The 22,521-nt window shown below is 41.6% G+C and overlaps 1 protein-coding gene across 3 annotated transcripts in view; it reads left to right on the top strand.

The window, feature by feature from the left end:
• Positions 1–22,521, top strand: part of GLRA2 (glycine receptor alpha 2) — a 134,258-nt gene that overhangs the window by 99,181 nt on the left and 12,556 nt on the right. For all 3 annotated transcript variants that reach the window (XM_054838929.1, XM_054838940.1, XM_054838950.1), the window contains one exon: positions 1,819–1,968. In XM_054838929.1, coding sequence (XP_054694904.1) covers positions 1,819–1,968 — 150 coding nt within the window. The remainder of the gene's footprint in view (positions 1–1,818; positions 1,969–22,521) is intronic.

The raw sequence follows: 22,521 nt of genomic DNA, 5'->3' as shown, positions 1-22,521 counted from the left end.
TGAAATGTATGTTCCCGTGATGCAGGCTGAATAACAGCACTTGGCTCCTCTAAAATGTCCTGCCCAGTGTTCAGGATCTGCAGGATGGACCTCTGTATCCTTTCTACCATGCTTTAAATGCCAGTTCCTCTGCTAATATTGCTTGCTGGAGCACATAGTGCAGTATATTCTGTTTGATGTTAACAAAAAATGCTCTACAGACTTTGAGACGTGATGCTACTCAAGAACATGGTAAATAGGAGAAGATCTACTGAAATAGATGTGCTTCCCCTTCATCATGACATGGTAACCACGACCATAAGAACAAGATCATTTTGTATAGTGTGTGCAAAGGGTAGAGATGGAGTTTTCCAAGGTGGTGACTGGGTCTCGTAAACATTAGAGTGTTAGATGCACAACACATCCTTTTCTGCTCTCTTCTCAGACCACTGTATGTTTTGACTGCATTGAAATGTTTGGCCTGCAGGGTATTATTCAGATGATAAATAACTTTGATTATAATTTTTCAGGGGTTGGATATGATCCATTTTGCTTATCTTGATTCAGTTGTATGGTGGTGCCATTTGAGATAACCTTGCGTATCTGAGACATCTCCAGAGGACTGTTTAGCACGATACTGGAGATTTGTGCTCTGATGGATTAGCAAATGGAGGCTAGGTACCCAATGTGTCAGTATGTGATGCTTTTATTTAGACAACTGAGTAAAGCCTCATGTGTCTGTGCTTAGACAATGGTTCTAAGTTCCTCTTTACAGACATGAAGATGAAGAAGCACTATTTGAGTGTTATTCATTTCATCCTAGAGAAGACATCTAAAACAGTTCAGATGCATTGCATCCTAGAAATGCCTGTTCTTCATTCCTTATTTATTTATATCAAAGTAGTTTAGGCAACTAGCTTACATGTACGTTGTAGACATTAAAAGTCAGATGATTTTAATTCCACCCTGGATGTAATACCTGATAAACAAAAGAACCTGCTGTTGCCTAATCATAAGATCTCTGCTTAAAAACTGCAAGACTACAAAGAAAGGCAGAGACCAAATGCAGCTATAGAGGGCAACGTACCTTTGATATGCATAGTGTGTAGCTCATTAACTGGCTACTGTTTGGCCCAGTGTGGGTAATATAATAAAAATCTTGTGACATTGCAGTGCTGTAATCTATCTGATTTTATTGTGGACCGGTCAATTCAACTCAGAATAGACTTTTGCTGGAACAAAGGCATCTGGTATTTGGGTATTTGTAGTAGATAGATAGTATCTCTGAAGATTTATTTTTCTTACAGAGTTGTTGGTTAAAGGTCAAGCAACTAGGATCGAATATGTAATAACACATCTATTAATAAAGTCATATCAACTAATACAATACAGTACCCTGAGTTTACTTTGGGTAAACATAGCTAATTAATCAATATGGTAATTGGTTCATAAAAGATTAAAAAGATGATAACTATAAACTTTCTAGAGTTGTTTTTCAATATTATCTCATACCCTGTATTTGTATTATTTCTGATAAGCTGTGATTGTGACTATAAGACCACTTGTATTTTGTTAGACTAATCCTGATTCTTTTCCTAAAGGTAGTAGCTCATAATTTGTGTATTTTCTGTGAACATGCATTTCCGTTAATAGTTGGGTTATCTATTTGGTATAAGCCAATAAACTAAAAAAAACCCCAAAACAGAAAACCAGAAAAAACCCACCTCACTGAACAACTGGAACTCATGCCGTGCAGAAATGTGTTTATTTTTTCACATCAATATCTTCACCTTATGAAGAAGTTTGAAATACGACATGCTGTGTCCTATTTCTTTCTAGGTCTCCTATGTAAAAGCTATCGACATCTGGATGGCCGTGTGCCTTCTCTTTGTCTTCGCTGCATTACTGGAATATGCAGCAGTCAACTTTGTTTCACGGCAGCACAAGGAGTTTCTGAGGCTTCGAAGAAGGCAAAGACGACAAAACAAGGTACAGCTGCTCATTACTTGGGGTGACTGAGTCTGCCCTGACGGCACGCCGATGTGCAGTTAATTTCTCATCTCAGTTCTTGCCCTTGCAGGAGAGTCTCACTCTGAAGTTTCCTTTTGAGAGATTTGCTGCTTGATAAGGAGCTGAAAACCCAGCTGGCCACAGGGTTTATTTGCAGTTTATGATGTTATCGATAAATGTCAGTTGATTGGTCACTGATTCCAATAATTTTATTCTTTTCTTGCAACTGCTGAGCTTTACAAATATTGTGCTACTATGTGGCACCCACCAGCAGGTATGGAACAGTTGGAAGCAATGACACAGAGTACCAATATTATTTCCTTGCCATCATCCAGACATGCTGACATTAGCATACGCTTGAGACCTGTATTTTCTAGTGCCACCTTAGCTAGTCATGATAAAATGGAGGTTCCTTAGGGTAGCCCGTTGCAGTGATCGGCAGCTCTGCACTCACTGCTAAACCACTGATCACTGGTGTCTCTCCCAGCTGAAACCAGTAAGCATGGCCACTTTAAAAAAGAGAAGGATTAGGACAATTTCCTCTCTACATTCTACTATTTCACAGTTTTTTACTGATGCTAACTTCAAATTTTTAGCAAAGGACCTGTTTGTGAGTATTGTTGTAACATAATTTTATACCAGAGACTGAAATGTAGAGAGGCTTGTTTTTAACCTAGATGTCAGTCTAGAAATATTTTTAGGAAGTCTGTCCATCTTTTCTGGTTTTTTCTTTGGTAAATGGAAAGACAAGAATAGACATTAAATTGAATTTTAGTTCAGTTATGATCATTCTCACAATTATAAAGGCTTCATCCTTCCTCTGTGTCACTGGTTTTCAGTATCCTTAGAAACATTTAGGTTTACGCTGTATATATGCATTTCCTACATGAAGTAAATATTTGCTTGAGCAGTGTGAGTGCTTCAAGCCACAAATAATGGTTTCCTTTACAAGAGGGATGACAACAATGGCACAGGGCATTTGTGTTTTGACAGGTCTGTCTAATAAATGTTCTGTAGCTAATGTAGTATTTGATGGATGCTCTGGGAAGCAATCCAGTGCTGTTCACTGGTTTAATATTATTGCCAGGTGAATTGAGATTCCTGTTAAAATTAGATTACAGGAGAGAGCAGAAATGCTTTCCCATCTGCAGGCACACATGCCAGAGGCACTGTTACTGGAAGCCTTTGTTTCCAAAACCAGCATGGCAGCAGCAGAAGCTGCTGTATGGGGTCTGTAATTTCAGGTTTGGGTAGGATGTCTTCTTTAGAGATTAACAAGTAGGCAAGAAGCCACCATTGGTAAGTAACAGTATCCAGTGGCATCACTCAAAAATTATGATGTTTTGGTCCATTTGGTCATTGGTCTGCTGTGGGAATGATTCATCTGGTGACCATAAAAAGAGTTATTTAAAGCCAAATCACCAGAAGACCTGTGTTTATCCAAAGCCAGTCATTACATGGATTCTTTGCAAAATGGGCAATGCCTTAACTATATACAAGGAAATATTCTGCTGGAGTAAGAGACACCTATCCATTTGCACAGGCTTGCTTTCACTTTTCCTATGATTCTAGTTGCATGAGTTTGAAAACAGGGAATAATGTTACTAAGGCCATCTCTTTAGGAGGTGTTTTCCGCTTCTCTTGAGTTTGTCTCTCATGATTTTCTCAATCTATTTTGCCTTGAAAGTGCTACATGTTGTTTTGCATGATGGTCTTCTCTAACTGAGCCATTCTTCTCTTTGCGTGTTGTGTATGTGTGTCGTCGTGTTACCACTGTGCTATTCTCATTCTTGCTGCTGCTATCTATGCTGACACTCTGGGGACAGGCACAGACTATGACTGTTGGGAATGAAAGCGTCGAGTCCATGCGGCGCATGAATGGCTTGCGGAACAAAGAGTCATCAGCTTACGGGACAGTGAATCAGATCGGCAATTCAAGTTTGAGGGTAAAACTGTAGTGAGAAAGAGAAAGCAAGAGAGAGTTTTAGTATGTGCTATGATGTCATAAATCAGCAAAATGGATGATTTTGATGGCATCACTAGTAGTCTCTTGTATTCTCTTTGCTAAATGTTCCCACAAAATACACAGTACTGTCCCCAGCATGAACAGCAGTTTCATGTTGTATATTCTTGTGGCCCATCCTTATGCCTGCTTTTTTCCATGGTTGGCTTGTGCCACCCCTGTTCCAAACCTCCCAAGGAAAGTGCATGTATATTCGGTAGCCTGGTCCTCTATAAATATAGGCTGAATGGGGGGACAGGAGCATAGGAAATTACTTGAGGCAGTAAATCCCGCATTGTGTCATCTTGCGGCTGAGTGCATTCCAGCAAAATCTGGTATGTATAGTGAAATGCATTTTTATTGGTATGGTCAACCTGCAGTGTTCCTCCTCGTGATGTCCTGAGCCCTGCTTAGTGGAGCATGAATAGCTATGAATGAAAAAATGTATTTCATTGGGGCTTTTTATTTGCTTGAAGAAGAGCCATGGGGCTGAAATCTTTTACACAATGTAACATGTAGCAGATCAGAAGCAATATGATAGCAGCTGATAGATCCAGATTATGGGTGAGTTGTGGAGGTAATAAAATCAGTGATGGAGAGAGAAATGAGCTTAGTGTGCAGCTCACTGCTTGGTACTGGTGGCTGAGAAATGAAATGTATTCATTTAAATAAAATGGCACCAGGATTTAAATCTTTCAGGACCTGACTTCCCAGAACAAAAACATTGCCTGAGCAGCTTTTGAGCTGTAATGGGCCTCTGACTTTGATCAAGCTCTGTAAAGTTATGTGATTATAAGATGCAGATGATTTCAGTGGATTTTGTACACTGTAAAGGGAATTAGTAGCTTTCAAAATCAAAACAAAAACCACAGTTCATGTTATACAACAAAATTAGGATAGAGGGTTTGCAATGCAATAAATTGTTCACTTTCAGAGCTATGATATCAAGCTGTAGAAGAGAGCCTTCATTTCTGGACACTTTCTATTGTAGAAGTAATCATATTTACACATATATAAAACTGAACATAAAAAGAAAAAAATCAGGGTCTCTCTAGAAGATATGACCAATATTACTATGCTGCCACTGGAAAGCTGATGCCATACTACTACAAAACCAGTCCAAGTAAGTACTCAATATTGCATGTCTTGTCACAAAGTGCTAGTAGTCCAGCTAAGGTTCATCTCAGGACCTGTTATCTTCTCTTTAAGGAGAGCTTGCAGAAACCTCCCTTCTACATTTGAATACTGTGTATTGCATATATGGCCAGGGCAGTACACAGAAGGGCCATGTCACTGCAGTACTTGTGCTGCAGAGCCCTAAGAGCTGGGGCTGCAGCGACATCGATTTCCCCTGGAGAACTCCCACCACAGAAGTGATGTGCTCTTGAGAGGTGGACAGAGGAGACATACCAAGACAGAGGTTTCTGGGGCAATGTTACCATAGCTGCAGGTCGGTACTTTTCTGCTCAAGAGAAGGACATTTATGTGCAGAGGAGAACATAGGAACATAGCCTGTGGTGCCACTAGAAGCCTCACAAGCAGGGAGCTTGACTTGCTGAGGTATTGTTCACTGAACCAAGGGTTTATGGTGAATGCAAATCTAAAAGTCATAGTCAAGAGGAGAGAGTGTAAAAGAGAGGTGATTGAATATTTATACTACATCATTCAGTGCTAATCCAGGGAGAGAAAAAATAGGTATTAAATCAAGCCTGAGCAAGACTCCTGGATTTAGCAGATAGATCTACAAAACAAGAAAAATACTGTTGTCAGTTTTGTAAGCCTGTATCTCTGTCACTGCTTTCATTATTGCTTCTGCTGGGTCTTGCGCTTCTTAGTGCTACAACCCTCAGAGCATTGCATGAAAGCACCAGACACCTTAAGAGACCATCAGATCTCTTAAGCCAAAGATCATACTGGTTAATGTTTCTCTAGGAAAATCTGAGTTATACTGTTGATGGTCCAGAAATTGTATTTACAGCTGAACCATTGACCTGACATTGCATTAGAAAAGATTGCACTATCAGGACCTGTTGCCATCTTCCACACAGAATAAATCCCTGTATCCTCAGGCAATCAGTGCTTCAACCTGTCTGCCTTCCCCATGCAGTTTCTGTTGGAGGACGCTTTCAATGCTTGTCCTAAAGATTCGTGTAGTCTTCCTGCTTACAGTGAAATACACCCATCAGTAGCAATACTTCACTGCTGAGAGAAATGGTTGCCTATTTATTGTAAAACATGATACTACTTTTTCATAGAGGGAGTACAAGCTGCAGAAGCCGTGAGTTTGATGGTACTGAGGATGTAGTATAGTTTCATTATATGAAGATATAAATTTTCATGGTGCCAGATCACCTGAAAGAAAATAACTTCTTTTTACCGTATGATTTGCAATAATCAAACAAGATTTGCTTATTTTTCAAAATGATGGGTTTCCAGGGAAGCAGAACAAGTCTGTTTACATAGGTTCAATCATCCCTTTTTGAAAACAGCAATTATTATGTTATATGATCAGTAGTCAAAATGAGTCACAGTACACTAGTATTCATACCATCATCTCAGAGATGACTTCCTAAATTATACGTGTGATGTCTGCTATTATGACCAAGAATAGAGGTTAAGTTTGGGACTGTTAGTGTTAAAAGCAGTACTTTGTAGCTCAAACGAAAAACTGTGCAGCTGGAGGCTGTGACAGACTTTAATCCCATGTGCAGGGAACACAGAGCAATACAAATAACAATGCTGCAGCCAAGGGGGTTCACATGCATGCAGATTAGCAGAGGGAGGCACAGAGAGCTGGGACTGAGACTAAGTGATTACAGCAGCAAAGGATAACTCCACTAAGCAAAGATGGTAGGACCTGGTCGAGTGCTTCAGAGAACTGCTGGTTTCCGGATGGAGCTGCCGGGTACCCCAAGTGCCCAAACAAAGTCACTGCGACTGTTAAGATAATACAGTATTTCCATCTTTAAAAAGGAGAAGAGGTACACATTTAGTAACACTGACTTGCAAAGGCCAACGCTGCTGTTTTAATAATATTGAAATCCCTCTGTCAGACCTCACAAACCATTTTCTAAGATTTTCTAGACTTGCCCATTGAAAAAAACCAGCGTCTTCAGCCTGACTTTGCCTTTAAAACACTTGGTACTGTCCCCAGTGGAAATTTTTGCCCGCTAGCATCCGTGTCCACCGCACTCGGTGGGATGACGTGCACGCTTTGCGTTATGTAAGGTGCCGCATCATGTGAATAATGGAAGTGCTCAAGGAAAGCCCTTTTTGCTGAGCTATTTTTAGTACTCACCAAGCGAGCTCGAGCACACAAGTTTCATTGTGAAAAACAGGAATCAGAGTCTGAATGGCTTTCTCTGTCTCTCTTGCATCTTGTTTACTTAACGGATTAAGGAGCACGTATCTTCTGCTGTAGATAAACACCCTCAAGATATTGTGGTTACTTTTATTTCTGCAGGGCAATTGCATTAGCACTTTAATGTAACTGTGCAGAAAAAATCCAGTAGAAGATAAATACACCAAAACGATCATTTAGCTTGAAGTTACAGTCCTGCATATGACTGCAGAGAACCAGTCAAATAATAGACACAATACATTTCAACATGCTGCCGTGTCATCTCGTGACTTCATCTGAATGCCCTTGTCTTTCTTTTTATTGTGAACATGAGTAGGCTAGGAACGGCCCTAGTTAACACCGGTCAAAGTATCTTTATTGTTTATTAAATGGACTTACTACTGTGAGTTTTAAAATTTAAACAAAAGCATCACCTCAAACTAGAAAAACATCTTGATATAAATCCTTAGTGTAGCTCTAGGCACAAGTCTAAGGAGAGACGGGAGTCCCCAAAGAAAGAGTAACCTGTAGGAAAAGACTCATTTCAGCCATAAGGGTGGTATCCAAGCAATGGATCAAAAAAAATCTAAGAGCAGTGTGTCCGGGTGGACAGACTAAGCTTACTGGAAATGCAGATTTTCCAGTGAAAAGCAAACACAAAGAAGTAGTGGAAGAGAGAAACTGGTTTTTATGAGGGCCTGTTTACAAGTGTCATGAAAAGTGAAAAGGAAGCTTTTCCCTCCCTTACGGGAGGAGAGAAGGTAAAAACCCTCAAAACAAGTATCTGTGTTTCATGTGTTTTACAGCCTCAGGCACAATAAGATGATGGACTACACGGGGTGGATTTTTCACCCCAAACGAAGAAACAGAAGAGAAAAGGGATAGTTACATTTCAAGAGATAGAATTCTGGAAACCGAATAAAAATTCAGGCACATTAAACATTCTGTAATCAAAGGCAGACTAATTTATGGAACATACAATACCAGTTCCTGAGAAAGACCTCCAAATATCAAGTCCCAAATATCTAAGCATTAATTAAAGCTGGTAAAGTACAAGCGCACAAACTGAAGTAATGGAATCCAGGTACCAGAGTAGAGGCAAAGCCAGGAGAACAAAATCAGGAGAATAAAATTTATAGTTCTGCAAAGAGAGAAAATAAAAATTGAGGACAGGGAAAAAATGCCTAGTCTAGAGGTGGTGGAAACCAGAGAAGTGGAGAACTGACGGGGAGTTGGTAAGGCTGCAGAACGGTGAATCTTTATACTCGCTGAGGCGATTAGAGCCGTGCAGCACAGAGTACTCCGTGGGAGCAGGGGACAGATAATCCAACCGTCGGGACCAGGCACGGCACCAAAGCACCAAGTAGGACATGATATCATGACTCATGTTCGGCAGTGTGCAAATACGTTAGGAAATTACTCCTTAATGTTAAATAAGACATGAACAGGATATAAGCATTATAAAACTAAGTTTAAAGGGGCTACAGAACAATAATATTACAATATTTCAGATCTGAGATGATGAAATGACTGCATGCTGCACCATCTGGGACAGGTAGGACTGGAAAAGCCAGGAGTAACTGATACAGGGTTTTTTTTGTTTGTTTGTTTGCTCAGTAGTGTTACTTTGCTTTAGAAACTCCGAGTCCTCTCTTGTACCTACCCAGCACGCAGTGGCTGAAAAGATCAGCTCTGAACTGACAAGCCTTGGGGACTGAAGTTTGCACTTCACTCGAGTGAGTTTGTCCTGGTAGTTACTCATGAACAGCAGGAAATAAGCCAGAAATGAACTCTGCAGTTTTCCAGCTCATGAAAGGTACTCTCCAGCTGGGTGCAAATGTCTCATTTTTTATTATACCTAGGGGAGAGTACAAACTGAAAATAGGGCAGAAGAAGCTAGAAAGAGCCAGGAAACAGTGTTCTAATTTTTGACACTTTAAAGCATCAATAAGTAGCTTTTCAAGAACCACCTGCCACAGGCACAAACTTTTGTTTTCCAGATTATTTTAGAAGATTGTGATTTTTTTGGCTGGATGTGTTTTGGCCCACCTTATTTCATGGAGAAAAGGCAGTGAAAAATTTGGCTAATATGTGTTTCATGATCAAAAATGGAGAAAGAGGACTTCAGGATGAGTATCTTTAACCTAAACTGCCCCTCCCCAAGACTCCAGAAGGAGAGTGAAAAGCCATTCCAGTCTGGAGATTTAGGCTTAGGCTGCACAAGGGGTCAAGGAAACAACTTTCCTCCAAAGCGGGCTCCTTTGTTCTTTCCCTGTAGGTAGCTTATCTTTACTCTTTCCCCACCCAGAGTCAGGACCCAATAAGGCCCTGGTCTCAGGGTTTCTCACAGCAGTGACAGTCAGGTCCTCTTTCCAATGAGGGGGGTGAAGGCACCTGGGAGAAGAACAATTTCTGATCCCACGTTGCCAGGGGTCCGTCACGACGCTTCCTATCAGTTCTGAGTTCTGTCCCAAGCCTCGTTTTCAACAGCAGAGTATTTCAGCGTGAATAAGTACAAATTAGTATTTCTGCAAGAGAATGAAAGGGTTGGGCAGTTAGAGCCAAGCATGACGCAGGCTGAGAGTACCAGCACTGCTCTATCTGTGTATTTCTACCCTAACCGGCAACTGTGCTCGCCCTGCGCATCTCCAGAGCATAGTACACCAGTTGTATCAAATTACATGGTAAATTGGTGAGATGGGCAAGTGTTCAGTAGGATCCATGAAATGCATATTTACATCTGACCCAATTAATCCCGTTCTCCACAGGGGATAGAAGCTGCTATTTGAATGTAATTAATTGTGAAGCATTCTGTAATGATGTTGTCCAAATGACATTGTGCAAAACCAAATTGTATTAACTAGACTGTTGAAATCTCATGCTGTCTCAAGGTCTGAAAAACTTCATGGGTTCCAGTAAAATCCAGTTTATATAGTACTTTTTAAAAAGTGGGTTTTAAGCCATTTGTTTCTCTATCTTTTTTTCCAGAGGGAAAACAACATTGTTTAGTCATTCCTGTTCAAGTTAACAGCCATTACTTATGGCAAACTGATCAGTCAGAGCCTGATTCTGACACATTTAGTTTGATTTAATGATCAGACATAGTTATTTCACTTGATCCACTGCTGGAGCAGTGGATTTTTTTTTTTTTTTTTTTTAATAACACTAATATCTCTTGCGCAAAAGAAGCAATTGGCCAACTGGGAGTAGATGGATAGGTGGGGAAGGAGATTTTCTTTGCTACAGCATGATGAGGGGGCTAGGGATAGTTACACCGGAAGGAATAAACACCTCGAAACTCCACATATTCTGAGTGCTTGTTGCTGAGTCTTCCCACAGTCCTCACAAAGACATATTTCAAGTTGGGAGCATCCGAAAACTCCTTGCCAAGCCCAACGACAGGTCACTAAAAATTTACCCACTTCCACTCTCTGTGACTGGACTATCCCCATGGCATCTCAGAGCTGGCACAGCCCTGGCTTTTCCCACGCAACACTTCTTTACTATGGCAGGATCAATGTCAAGAAGGACTTACTATCGGAAAGCTCAGTCTTCCAGTGGCTGGTTGAATGTAAGTGGCATACTGAGTGCGCCGGAGTGTTTTTAGCTCCTGGAGAAACAGGTTGGAAAGGTCAGAAAAGGCTGCTGTGGTTGCCAAAACATGTGAAGTGACAGAAGTCCAGAATCCTACCTGCAAATTTCTGCATTGAGCCTGTAACTTCTCTCTGAACATAGCATAGCACTTCAAATCATTTAATTTCTAACTCGTGTATGTAATTTCTTATACAGATACTGCATGTGCATTTATACACACACATTTATAATCCACTTGCATAAGTGCAAGTTATTTTACCAAGGTGCCAAGGTTTTAATTTCTCTGTGATATCGTGGCAAGACTCCTAGGAGACATGACACCTTTGTTTTCATGCCTCACCTCACCCTATTCAAGTGGTTCTCCATGTGGTTTTCTGAGATAACTCGTTCTACTAGTCATGTGGAAGTGCTCTGCCTGTAACTTACTCATTAATTTTTCTGTTAAGCCTTCCCAAGCCTGCTGGTGGTAGAGACTTGCCTTCAGGTGTTCTGTAATCTTCATCTGTCAAAAGAATAACTAATTAAGAATGGAGATCACAAACCCTGTTCGTTAGAGATTATCTGAGTTGCACAAATGTGAAATCTTGCATGCTATTCTAGGAAAGCAAGTTGTGCGTTTCCTTTTCAGGATGTAAAGTCTTAAAGGTGCTTGCATGTAGCAGCCCTGATACTCTCTGGCACAAACTTTCTGAGAAATTAATCTGTCGACTATTGACTTATGCCAGCTTTCTTTTTCACTTCCATGGAGGGCTCACTTTTCTAGTATGGTTTGTTTCTATTGTCAAAGTGACAGGGAAGAGCTGTACAACACATATTTATGCAAAAAACCAAAGAGTTTTACCACATTCAAGGTCTTCAGGTTTTGTAAAGCATGGTGTAGAACCAGACACTAAGTCTCCTCATTTGCCCCATCTGCAGAATTTTCATCTTGTGGGCTTTTTTATGTGCTGAGCATGGCAGGCAAGGGAAATTATAGTAAGTCTAATCAAGTGTGATGCCACTACAGGCTGGTGAGATAGAGAGAACTTGTGCATCACTGGATGCTCTTTTAGAGTCCTTGGTATCTTCTGTCTGGAAGACACACAAGGTCCTAATACTCTTTTTTCACCATTACATATCTAGTTAGATGAATTACGATGTATTTGTCTGGTCCCATGTGTTTCATTGTATGTGCAGCATGGGTGCTTACACTGCATAAGTACTCTGCCCGAACTTTGAAAGGCTGGTGACCCTGCTATTTTCACAGGACTTCCCATGGAAATTTGAGGAACATTCTTGTGTTTGCAGATATTTATACTAAAGAGTTGATACTCAAATCTTCTGAAAATCACTTTGTGCTCCCACTCAATAATTTTTCAGCCCTACCAACAGACTATATAGGTATTTCCTATAACCTTACAGTGGCTCTTGCAGAAGACAATTACCTTTCCTGCAAGTTTTTCAAGTTCTTGCACCATGCTTTACAGAGGAACAGTAGAAAATTATGCAGCTATTCAACTGCATTTTCCTTATTAGACCATAATGTCAGATAATCTTCCATCAGACAGGTCCCTCCTTGGGTATTTGTGCATGTACGTGTATGTGTGTGTGTGTTTGTGTGTGTAATATGAAAAAGCAGAGGAGGCATAACATATTTTAGATATTCATAGAATGATAGAATCCAACCCCTCTGCCATGGGCAGGGACACCCTCCACTAGACCAGGTTGCCCAAAGCCCCATCCAGCCTGGCCTTGAACACTTCCAGGGATGGGGCCTCCACAACCTCTCTGGGCAACCTGTGCCAGTGCCTCACCACCCTCACAGTGAAGAATTTCTTTCTAACATCTCATCTAAATCGACCCTCCTTCAGCTTAAGGCCATTACCCCTTGTCCTATCACTGCATCCCCTTGTAAACAGTCCCTCTCCAGCTTTCCTGTAGGCCCCTTCAGGTACTGTAAGGCCGCTATAAGGTCTCCCCGGAACCTTCTCTTCTCCAGGCTGAAGCACCCCAGCTCTCTCAGCCTGTCTTCATTAGGAGAGGTGCTCCAGCCCTCTGATCATCTTTGTGGCCCTCCTCTGGACTCGCTCCAACAGCTCCATGTCTCTCCTGTACTGGGGCCCCCAGAGCTGGACACAGTACCTCCCTTGACCTGCTAGTCACACTTCTTTTGATGCAGCCCAGGACACGGTTGGCTTTCTGGGCTGTGAGTGCACATTGCTGGCTCCTGTTGAGCTTTTCATCAATCAATACACCCAAGTCCTCCTCCTCAGGGCTGCTTTCAATCCATTCTCTGCCCAGCCTATAGCTGTGCTTGGGATTGCCCTGGACCATGTGCAGGACCTTGCACTTGGCCTAGTTGAACCTCATGAGGTTCATATGGGTCCATCTCTCAAGCCTGTCAAGGTCTCTCTGGATGGTATCCCTTCCCTCCAGCGTATTGACCACACCACACAGCTCGGTGTCTTCAGCAAACTTTCTGAGGGTGGGTGCTCTCAATCCCACTGTCCATGTCACCAAAAAAGATGCTAAACAGCACCGATCCCAGTACTGATTCCTGAGGAACACCACTCATCCACTGATCTCCACTTGGACATTGAGCTGTTGACAGCAAATCTGAGTGTGACTATCCAGCCAATTTCTTATCCACCAAGTGATCCTTCTGTCAAATCCATGTGTCTCCAATTTAAAGACAAGGATGTCGTGTGGGACAGTGTCAAATGCTTTGCTCAAATCCAGGTAGATGACATCAGTTGCTCTTCCCTTATCCATCAACACTGTAACCCCATCATAGAAGGCCACCAAATTTGTCAGGCATGATTGGCCCTATAATGAAGCCGTGTTGGCTGTCACCAATCACCTCCTTATTTTCCGTGTGCCTTAGCACAGTTTCCAGGAGGATCTGCTCCATGATCTCGCTGGGCACAGAGGTGAGACTGACCGGCCTGTAGTTCCCTGGGTCTCCCTTTTTTCCTTTTTTAAAAATGGAGGTTATGTTTCCCCTTTTCCAGTCAGTGAGAACTTCACTGGACTGCAATGACTTTTCAAATATGATGGATAGTGGCTTAGCAACTTCACTCACCTGTTCCCTCAGGACCTGAGGATGCATCTCATCAGGTCTCATGGACTTGTACACCTTCACGTTTCTTAGATGATCTCAAACTTGATCTTCTCCAGGTCAGCAGGACTAAGGAAATAATCATACCCCTGTACTCAGCACTGGTGAGGCCACACCTCGAGTGCTGTGTTCAGCTTTGGCACCTCACTACAAGAAGGACATTGAGGTGCTGGAGCTTGTCCAAAGAAGGGCGACGAAGCTGGTGAAAGGTCTAGAGCACAAGTCTTATGAGGAGCCGCTGAGGGAACCGAGGCTGTTTAGCCTGGAGAAAAGGAGGCTGAGGGGAGACCTTATCACTCTCTACAACTGCCTGAAAGGAGGTTGTAGCCAGGTGGGTGTTAGTCTCTTTTCCCAAGTACCAGGGGAGGTTTAGACTGGATATTAGGAAAAATTTCTTCACCAAGAGGGTTGTCAAGTGCTGGAACAGGTTGCCCAGGGAAATGGTTGAGTGACCATCCTTGGAGGTATTTAAAAGACACGTAAATGTGGTGCTTAGGGACGTCGTTTAGTGGTGGACTTGGCAGTGCTAGGTTAACGGTTGGAACTGATGATCTTAAAGGTCTTTTCCAACCAAAATGATTCTATGATTCTATGATTCTCCTACAGTGGGCGGTTCTTCATTTTCCTAGTCCCTGCCTGTGCCTTCTGTGACTTGGGCGGTGTGGTAGAGCACTTGTCAGTGAAGACCGAGGCAAAAAAGTCATTGAGTACCTCAGCCTTCTCCATATCCCGGGTAATAAGGTCTCCCATTTCCTTCTGGAGAGTGCCCACATTTTTCCTAGTCTTCCTTTTATCACTGATCTAACTATAGAAGCTTTTCTTGCTGCCCTTGATGTCCCTGGCCAGATTTAATTCTATCAGGGCTTCAGCTTTCCTAACCTGATCCCTGGCTGCTCAGACAATTTCTCTATATTCCTCCCAGGACACCTGCCATTGCTTCCACCCTCTGTAGGTTATTATTCTCCCTACATTATTCCCCCTACTATTATTCTCCTTACATTATCTTTACACTGTATTTCCTACATAGGTCACTGGATTTCTTTTGTGCTTGTCTACCTACTAATTGCCAGTTTCCCCCAGGCTCTCAGGCATGTCCTGCCACGTCTTGGCTTCAGCTTTTCTGAATTTATTAATTCCAGTACTCTCTCTGAGCCTTTTACATTTGGGAATCATGCTTCTCATTCCAGGTAGCCTCACCAATATTTCTATTAATGATTTCCCTAGCAAAACTAAAGAGGATTAGTTGTTTCCTGATTTATCTGCTACCTTAAAAATTATTGCTGTACATAGGGTTTTTTTAACTACTTTTCAACCCTTACCTACCAAGCGTGAGCTTAGTTGCTCTTCCAACCCAGTTTGCAAATGTATTTTTTGGCTTTTAAGTCTAGTCAATGTGTTCTTCCTGTAGCATTTGTTTTCAGCTTAACCCTTCTACCTAACAATAGTCAAATTTCTATCACAGACCCCATGAAACTGGATTCCTATCTGAAATAATAGCTCCTTATTATAGATTTTTAAAAAAAATGCTTGTAAACAATTGTTTTAGTTATGCCTAGAGAAAAGTATAATGCCGGATTTTGATTCTTCTTTACAGGTTTACATCTTATGCAAAATGAACTTGTCATGTGTTTAAGCTAAACATACTTCATTATAACCAGAAGGCAAAGGTACTTGGTAGGAACATTTCTTCTGGTCATTATTCGAACTTAGAAGTTAAATAGCCAGTGTAGCTTTGAAATTCATGGGACAGCTGTTCAGCAACTGGCTGCATCTCTTCACTGTGGGAAGCTCCATCTGGAGATGATAAACCCCAAGAAGGCTGTCCCGTGTTAGCCCAGGGCTCTGCCTAGCGCAGGAAGCTCTCTGTGACAGCAGTATGACCTCGATACATCCTCCTGGGCTCCAGGACTTTGCAGCTCAAGGACTTTCTAAGCCAGAGGTGGTATTTTTGTGATGAGTATCCTTTATTATTTATTTTTAGACCAGTCAGTTCAATGTGATGATTTATAAATTATTAAAACACTTTTCTTAATCTTGCTATGAGTTGTCTGTATGAGCTCCTCAGCACTTGTGGGACTAGGAGTACATATGGCCACTGGAGCTGCCAGGAGTGCACTTCGGGAGTGAAAGGCTGCTGGAAGTGGAGGAAGATCTTGTGAGAGGTTAATCAAGGAATAGAAATAACCAATGCCACGTATTAGGTGAAAGCAAACAGGATGACTAATGGTTTTGCAAATTGTAATGCATATTCACAGAGTTCGCTCGGTATTTGTCACGAACAAAGTAATACGAATTCAGTGACTGTGCCTGCAAGGAGAGCAGGGTTGAAAGACAAAGGAGGAGAGCTAGTTATGCTAGTTTTGTTTCCTGATACGAGGTATTTCGGTTCGTACAATTACATGAACAAGAGCAGAAACAAATTTAGCATATTTAAGGATTTAGCGTAAGTCAGCTTCATTCTGCCATTTCAGATTTCTCAGATGATGGTTGGGGGGCTACTGGTGGTATTTAGCCCATGCAAGCAAGGAAGCAAAAACAATGGGGGAAAACACGATTATTTGCTCCCATAATTTAAAAAAAAAATAAAAAAAATCATGAAACACTAAGTCAGTGCTGCTGTTCCAAATCTTCACCTTCACATCAACTTCAGATCTTACATAAAAGCAATTGATTAGCTAGCTGTTACAGTTCTTTTTTTAAATGTTTTTGAGCACTGCCATTTTGTTCCTTATTTTGGAGATGTCCTAGATTTGTCTGTCATGAACTACAAGTCAGTTCTGTATTTTTTGCTAATGGGTTGGTCTTTTATTATTCTGCCCTTACTGTTACCTGTGCTGGATGTTCATGCGGTGGAGATATAAACTATGCTTTTTCATACAAACAGGACTGTGAAGAAAGAGCAATAAAAAGTCCAGAGAGGGTAGCTTTTTGCAGGCACAGAAAATGTTGTCTTGCTCCCTAGCTGTAAATACTTGGGGCTTTTTTTTTCCAAGTTTGCACAAAGGATGTTTTTCCCCAAATACACGACAGCGCTTTAAAGCTGCTCTGGTGCTGTATGCTCCTGTTCTTCTATTACTTCTATATACTGGGGATGCCTGTTTGTGTTGTCTGTCTCTTATTTGCTCTTTGATCTTTGCTTACTTTCCTTTGTGGCTTATACTGTGTTATTCTGTTATAAAAATAATCTATTTGAATTTTGCTTTTTGATGCACAAAGACTGATGGTTTTGTCACACTTCTTTGTTCTATTACTACTTTTCCCATTGTTTGGTGAATTATCTTGTGGATATTTGCATAGATGGTGTTGAATATCAGACTTATATCATGACAACAGATTTTTTTCATCAGACACTGTATTTGAACTGAATAGCTGTTATTTTCTGAATGTTTTTGAAACCTCACATGAGTCTAAGAGATGGTTTTATTGCATGTGACATCCCAGCCAGTGTTCTTAGAGTATCACTTTTTTTCTGTCACTGCTATACGTTCCTTGCTGCCCAACCTGACTCTCAATATTTACCTCCTTCAGCTATGAAACAAGTACCTAGTTCTCCTGCAGTGAGGTCTTATTCATCTGAGGGGAGATAGAAAGGTATTTTAGGGGGCGTACCATAACTTATCCCTTGTGTGAGCTGCAGGCTGGCTTAGCCCGAGGCAGACACCTGCATTCCCAAAGCGCTGTACCCCAGGGGTAGAGGGGTGCCTGAAGGGTAATCATCATGCCATGGTGGGATGCGAATTTTGACCTTTCTTTTCCCACAAGTCCTCTCGTCTTACCTTCCATATCAAAGTGAAGATGTCTTAGGAATTGGTACCAAATTCACATGAATCTGGAGATCTTTTCTGACAGCAGCTTTTGAAGCTTCGAAGCAAAGAGGCTTAGACTTTAGCCTCTTTGCATGTTTAAAGCATTACAAGGTAGAGAAAGCTGTTTGGCCTGGACCGTTATTGATTTCTATTCTGTTCTTCAAACTACAAACACAGAATTGTAGGATGGCAGGGAGCAGGACCAGAAGAGCCCCTGAGAGCCAGCTGGCAGAGCTGGCACCAGGCAGTACGCTGGGAGATTTACAGTTGCTGAAAATATTAATCACTGCTCTTAAACAGTTTCTTCTGTAATGTGCCTAATACATCAGGAGTGAGTTTAAGAGAGATTTGTGAGGGATTGTTCCTCAGGGAGACCGTGAACTGAATTATATCTCTTTGTGGATGTGCTGACCCTCAGTTGGGTATTTCTGATTCACACCCTGTAATTCTCCTTGACTTGCAAGTACTCCTGGAACAAAGGTCAGTAAAAAAGTCTCTGAACAATTATTTACCATTCTGGACAGGAATAGGAATAGGTTCTTTGTATCCTAAGGCTCTTTGGTTCCCCTTCCTTCTGCAGCAGCACAGGTTAAAGCTGCAGACATGCTGCTGAAATACAGCTACACGAGTTTGTATTTTGTAATTCGTGCCAATCTCCTACTGAGCTGTCTGCTTTCTGAGTCTGCGCTCTCATCCTTTCTTAGCACTGAGAACTGCCCTTCACCCTATAGCCCCTTTTAGAGGTTACTCCTAATTTTAACTTCTGTCTGGACTGAGGAAACCATTTTTCAACACATAGATGAGGAGCCAGGATTAATGCAATACTTATTTTGACAGTGATATAAAACCCATAAATGCAGTCTAAAAACAACCTGCCTGAGCAATTAGCTCAGTAATCAGACATTTAAAAAACGGTGGCAGAAGAGCAGAGCTATGGATTAAGATGCATGATGATTTTCTTTATTTAATAGAAAAGCATGCAGAATTTTAATTATGATCAGGAGAGTTTAACGTTTGCTGAAAGTACTCCTGTGGGTTGCTAACGTGACAACTGTGGTTTGACAAGGACGGACCACACACAAGGCAAGACTTGAAAACTGGCAGATAGGAATACAGTGACTGTTTCATTTTGGGCCCTGCCAGAGAACACACATCTGAAATGAATATGTGACAAGTGGGGAGTATTGGATTTCTGTGTGAGGAGTTGACAAGTCAGACAAACAGCAGCCATATATTATCTGTGATGGTAAAAAGATCACATCATTTATAACCTTTGAAGCAACAGGAAAACTGAACGCAACATCATCTTGTAATGATCTAACAGAGAATTGTCTTTTTTTTTTTTTTCTCCTTGGTTATATATAGCTGTTAGAGAGGGCCCTGCTGAGCGGAAAATGGAGCATATGATCAAGGGCAGTCCAGTGAGTCAATTTACTGACTAATACTGTAGATTATCATGTTAAATGTATAGCACCAGCAGTATGAACAATAATGAAGCCTAGTTTATTTCTTTCCTGTAAATTGAAATGAAGATGTGATTGGAATTGTCACACCTTGGATATATGAGCCAGGTTCTCTTAATCATCTGAAACAAATTGCCCTATTCTTTATATTGACATTTATTTTAGGAGCCATTCCAAGACTGGACTGGCAAGCTGAAACCATCTATTTAAATGTGTCAAACACGTTTAAAATATCCTCTAGACAGCTGTCCCCTCAGGTGATGGTTCGATGGTCTTGCGCTTTGAAATACCTGCTCCCCTCAGACCCAAAGAATGGATAACTCAGCCTTTCATCCTGTGGGGAGAAATCATTCAGCGCAGCGTCATGCAGAGACACTGCAAATGAGCTCCGGGATCATCAGTAAACCATCCAGCCACGAAGCCAACAGGGCAAGAGACTCATAGAAACCCCAGATGGCCATTGAAAGGAGCCTTTCCTTGCCTGGTCTTCTGTCTTCCCGTGCTTCAGAGTGTCAGTGAGCAAGCATGAAGAGGGGGATATTGCCAGTATTGTGCAGACTCCATGGGTCTTCTTCCATTACTTTTGTTTTCTTTCCAAATTACAGGCAGAACGTATCCATGTGTTTTGTAAGTTTGTTTATGGCGCTGATCAGTAAGGTGGTATTCTCTGTAACGTCAGATTGAACACCACCTGAAGGGAAGGTATGGTTAGCAATCTGGTAAAATTTCTACTCCATACAGAAGGGGTTCGTTTTAATTTAGCTGTACAATATCAGGCTTTTTGTGTTTTACTGGTGTCCAAGCTCCAGGGGAAAGTCTGATCACCTTTAGGTCTGTCAGAATTCTAGCATGAGCAGAAACTTAGGGAAATAACATCTGAATTGCAAGTCACTGCCATTCCTTCAGAGATAAAAAGAGAACATAATCAATGTTATTGATTTCTAAATTCCTTTCTGTAAGAAGAGAGTTGAGAGTAATTGGAGAGACATTTACTAACTGTTTGCTAAAGATAAGTCACAAATCCCAAATACTGCTTATCTGTTAAGTATAATTTCCTGAAGGTGGTGTGTCAACTAATATAGAAATGAACAGAGTGTTATAAATTTAGCACATATAAGGAAAAGCAGATGGTACTGCTGTGATTGGACATGTCATTGGAGTATTCCAGAGCATGCCAAATCCTTCATCTATTACTATTTGCATATACTACCACGTTACTCAGTTTTCAGTAGACTAGAACAAGATGTATTATGCACATACAACAACTCTTTTTGCTGAGCTTTGAACTTAGAATAAAAATGAAATCTGATTTGCTGGTTTTGCAGCGCTCATTGTGTTCATTTTCCAAAGCCTCCAAATGGTTCGTGATGCAGGTTCCGGGCAGCCTGAACAAAGGCACAGACTGCTCCATGGGCCAGTGCCGGTGCTGATCTTCAGCTTTCTGGGGCATGCTGTATGTCATGAACAGTAGTGCAAATGAGAAGCAATACATTTTAAAATGCTTTGTGGTACTGGAAAGTCTTTGAGCAATTAGGAGCTGTGTGGATATCCAAAAGTTGAAGGTTTTTATTTAAGAAAACCCCAACTATTTCCTGGTTATTCTTAAAAGGCAGAATAACAGCTCTTAGTTCAGGGAGAGTGTTCTCAGTCTTGGCAAGGTGGAGCTCTACTTTTATGATTTGTCTGTTCTTTGGAGGAAGACTAGCCACAAACAGCAGAAAGGGGCAAGAGCAGATAGGGGTTGAGGAAGAAACCGAATTTTGCAAGCAGAAGGTGGAGGTCACATATTTGGAATGTGAGGATGAAAGCATCAAAGAGGAGGTAGGCAAGAGCAGAACTGGGAATTAGTGAGGCAAAATGTGTGGTAGAAAAAAGTAGAAAAGGAGTCAAGAAGAGACATAGGTGGAGAAGGAAGGAGACAGAGAAGCAAAAGGACTAAGAGTAGGTATTGAATACCATTTCCCTAATCAATTTGCCTGTTGTCGTGGTGTAACCCCAGCCAGTAACTAAGTTCCACACAGCTGCTCACTCACCTCTCCCCCTACAAGGAGATGGGGAGAATAGAAAAAAAGTTGTGGGTTGAGATGAAGACAGTTTAATAGGATAACAAAGGAAGATAGTGATAATGATAACAATAACAAGTAATGCACAAATGCAATTGCTCACCGCATGCAAAAGGGAAAAAAACCAAAAACCCGATGCCCAGTCTGTTTCCGAGCAGCAAATCTGCCTCCCAGCTGGCTTCCCCAGTTCTGTAGGGAGCGTGATGCTATACGGCAGGGAATATCCCTGTGGCCAGCCTGGGCCAGCTGTCCTGGCTGTGCTCTCCCAGCTTCTGCTGCACCTGGCAGGGAATGAGAAGCTGAAAAGTCCTTCACTTAGTGCAGGCACTACAACTGCCCAGCAACAACTGAACACATCAGTGTGTTATCATCAACATGATTCTCATCCTAAATCCAAACCACAGATTATACTGGCTACTAGAAAGAAAATTGTCTCAGCCAAAACCAGGACACCTGTGTTTTGCAAGTGTTTTTAAGACCTGTTCATGTTTCCAGCTCAGAGGACAAACAAATAAGGTTAATGCCCACTCATTATAAATGCACAGTGTGTGTGATATCCTGTTGTGCAGTATTTAGGCTGCCCCCAAACCCATCATCTTGTCTGATCCGGTAGAGTGCTCCTGGCTGGTACTCATGCGGCTGTTGGATGTCCAGTGAGGTAGAAATCTGTGCTGCTGGGTCTCACTTTGTCTTGGGGGGCTCCTGCACTGCTTCATTCTCTGTCTTCATAGAATCATAGAATCATAGAATGGTTTGGGTTGGAAGGGACCTTAAAGATCATCTAGTTCCAACCCCCCTGCTGCGGGCATATTTTCTGAATACAATCCTTCCCCATGTGTTATCCCCTCTCCAAAGTAGGACCTCAAGGTCAGGTGGTCGTAGGCCCTCGGAGTGAGTCCTGACCTTTTCAGTATACCCAAGGACATGTTCTCCAGAGCTCCAGCGCTGCAAACACTGATTTAGAATTATACCAAGACACATAGAAGATGAAACATACAACACGCACATTTCAGGAAGGCTGCTGGCATAGCAAACCTTTATTTTGGTGTTCTTCTTGCACTCTCTCCTCTAGATAAATTAATCGGACATTTCTTCTCCTTTTTTCCCTGATATTCTTGAGCAAAACTTGAGTTCAGATAAACGTCTGAGATCCTCTCCCAAGAATAC

Source organism: Grus americana, chromosome 1 (genome assembly GCF_028858705.1).
Source record: "Grus americana isolate bGruAme1 chromosome 1, bGruAme1.mat, whole genome shotgun sequence".
NCBI lineage: Eukaryota > Metazoa > Chordata > Aves > Gruiformes > Gruidae > Grus > Grus americana.
The sequence above is the reverse complement of the archived record's forward strand: the minus strand, read 5'-3'. Positions and strand labels throughout refer to the sequence as shown.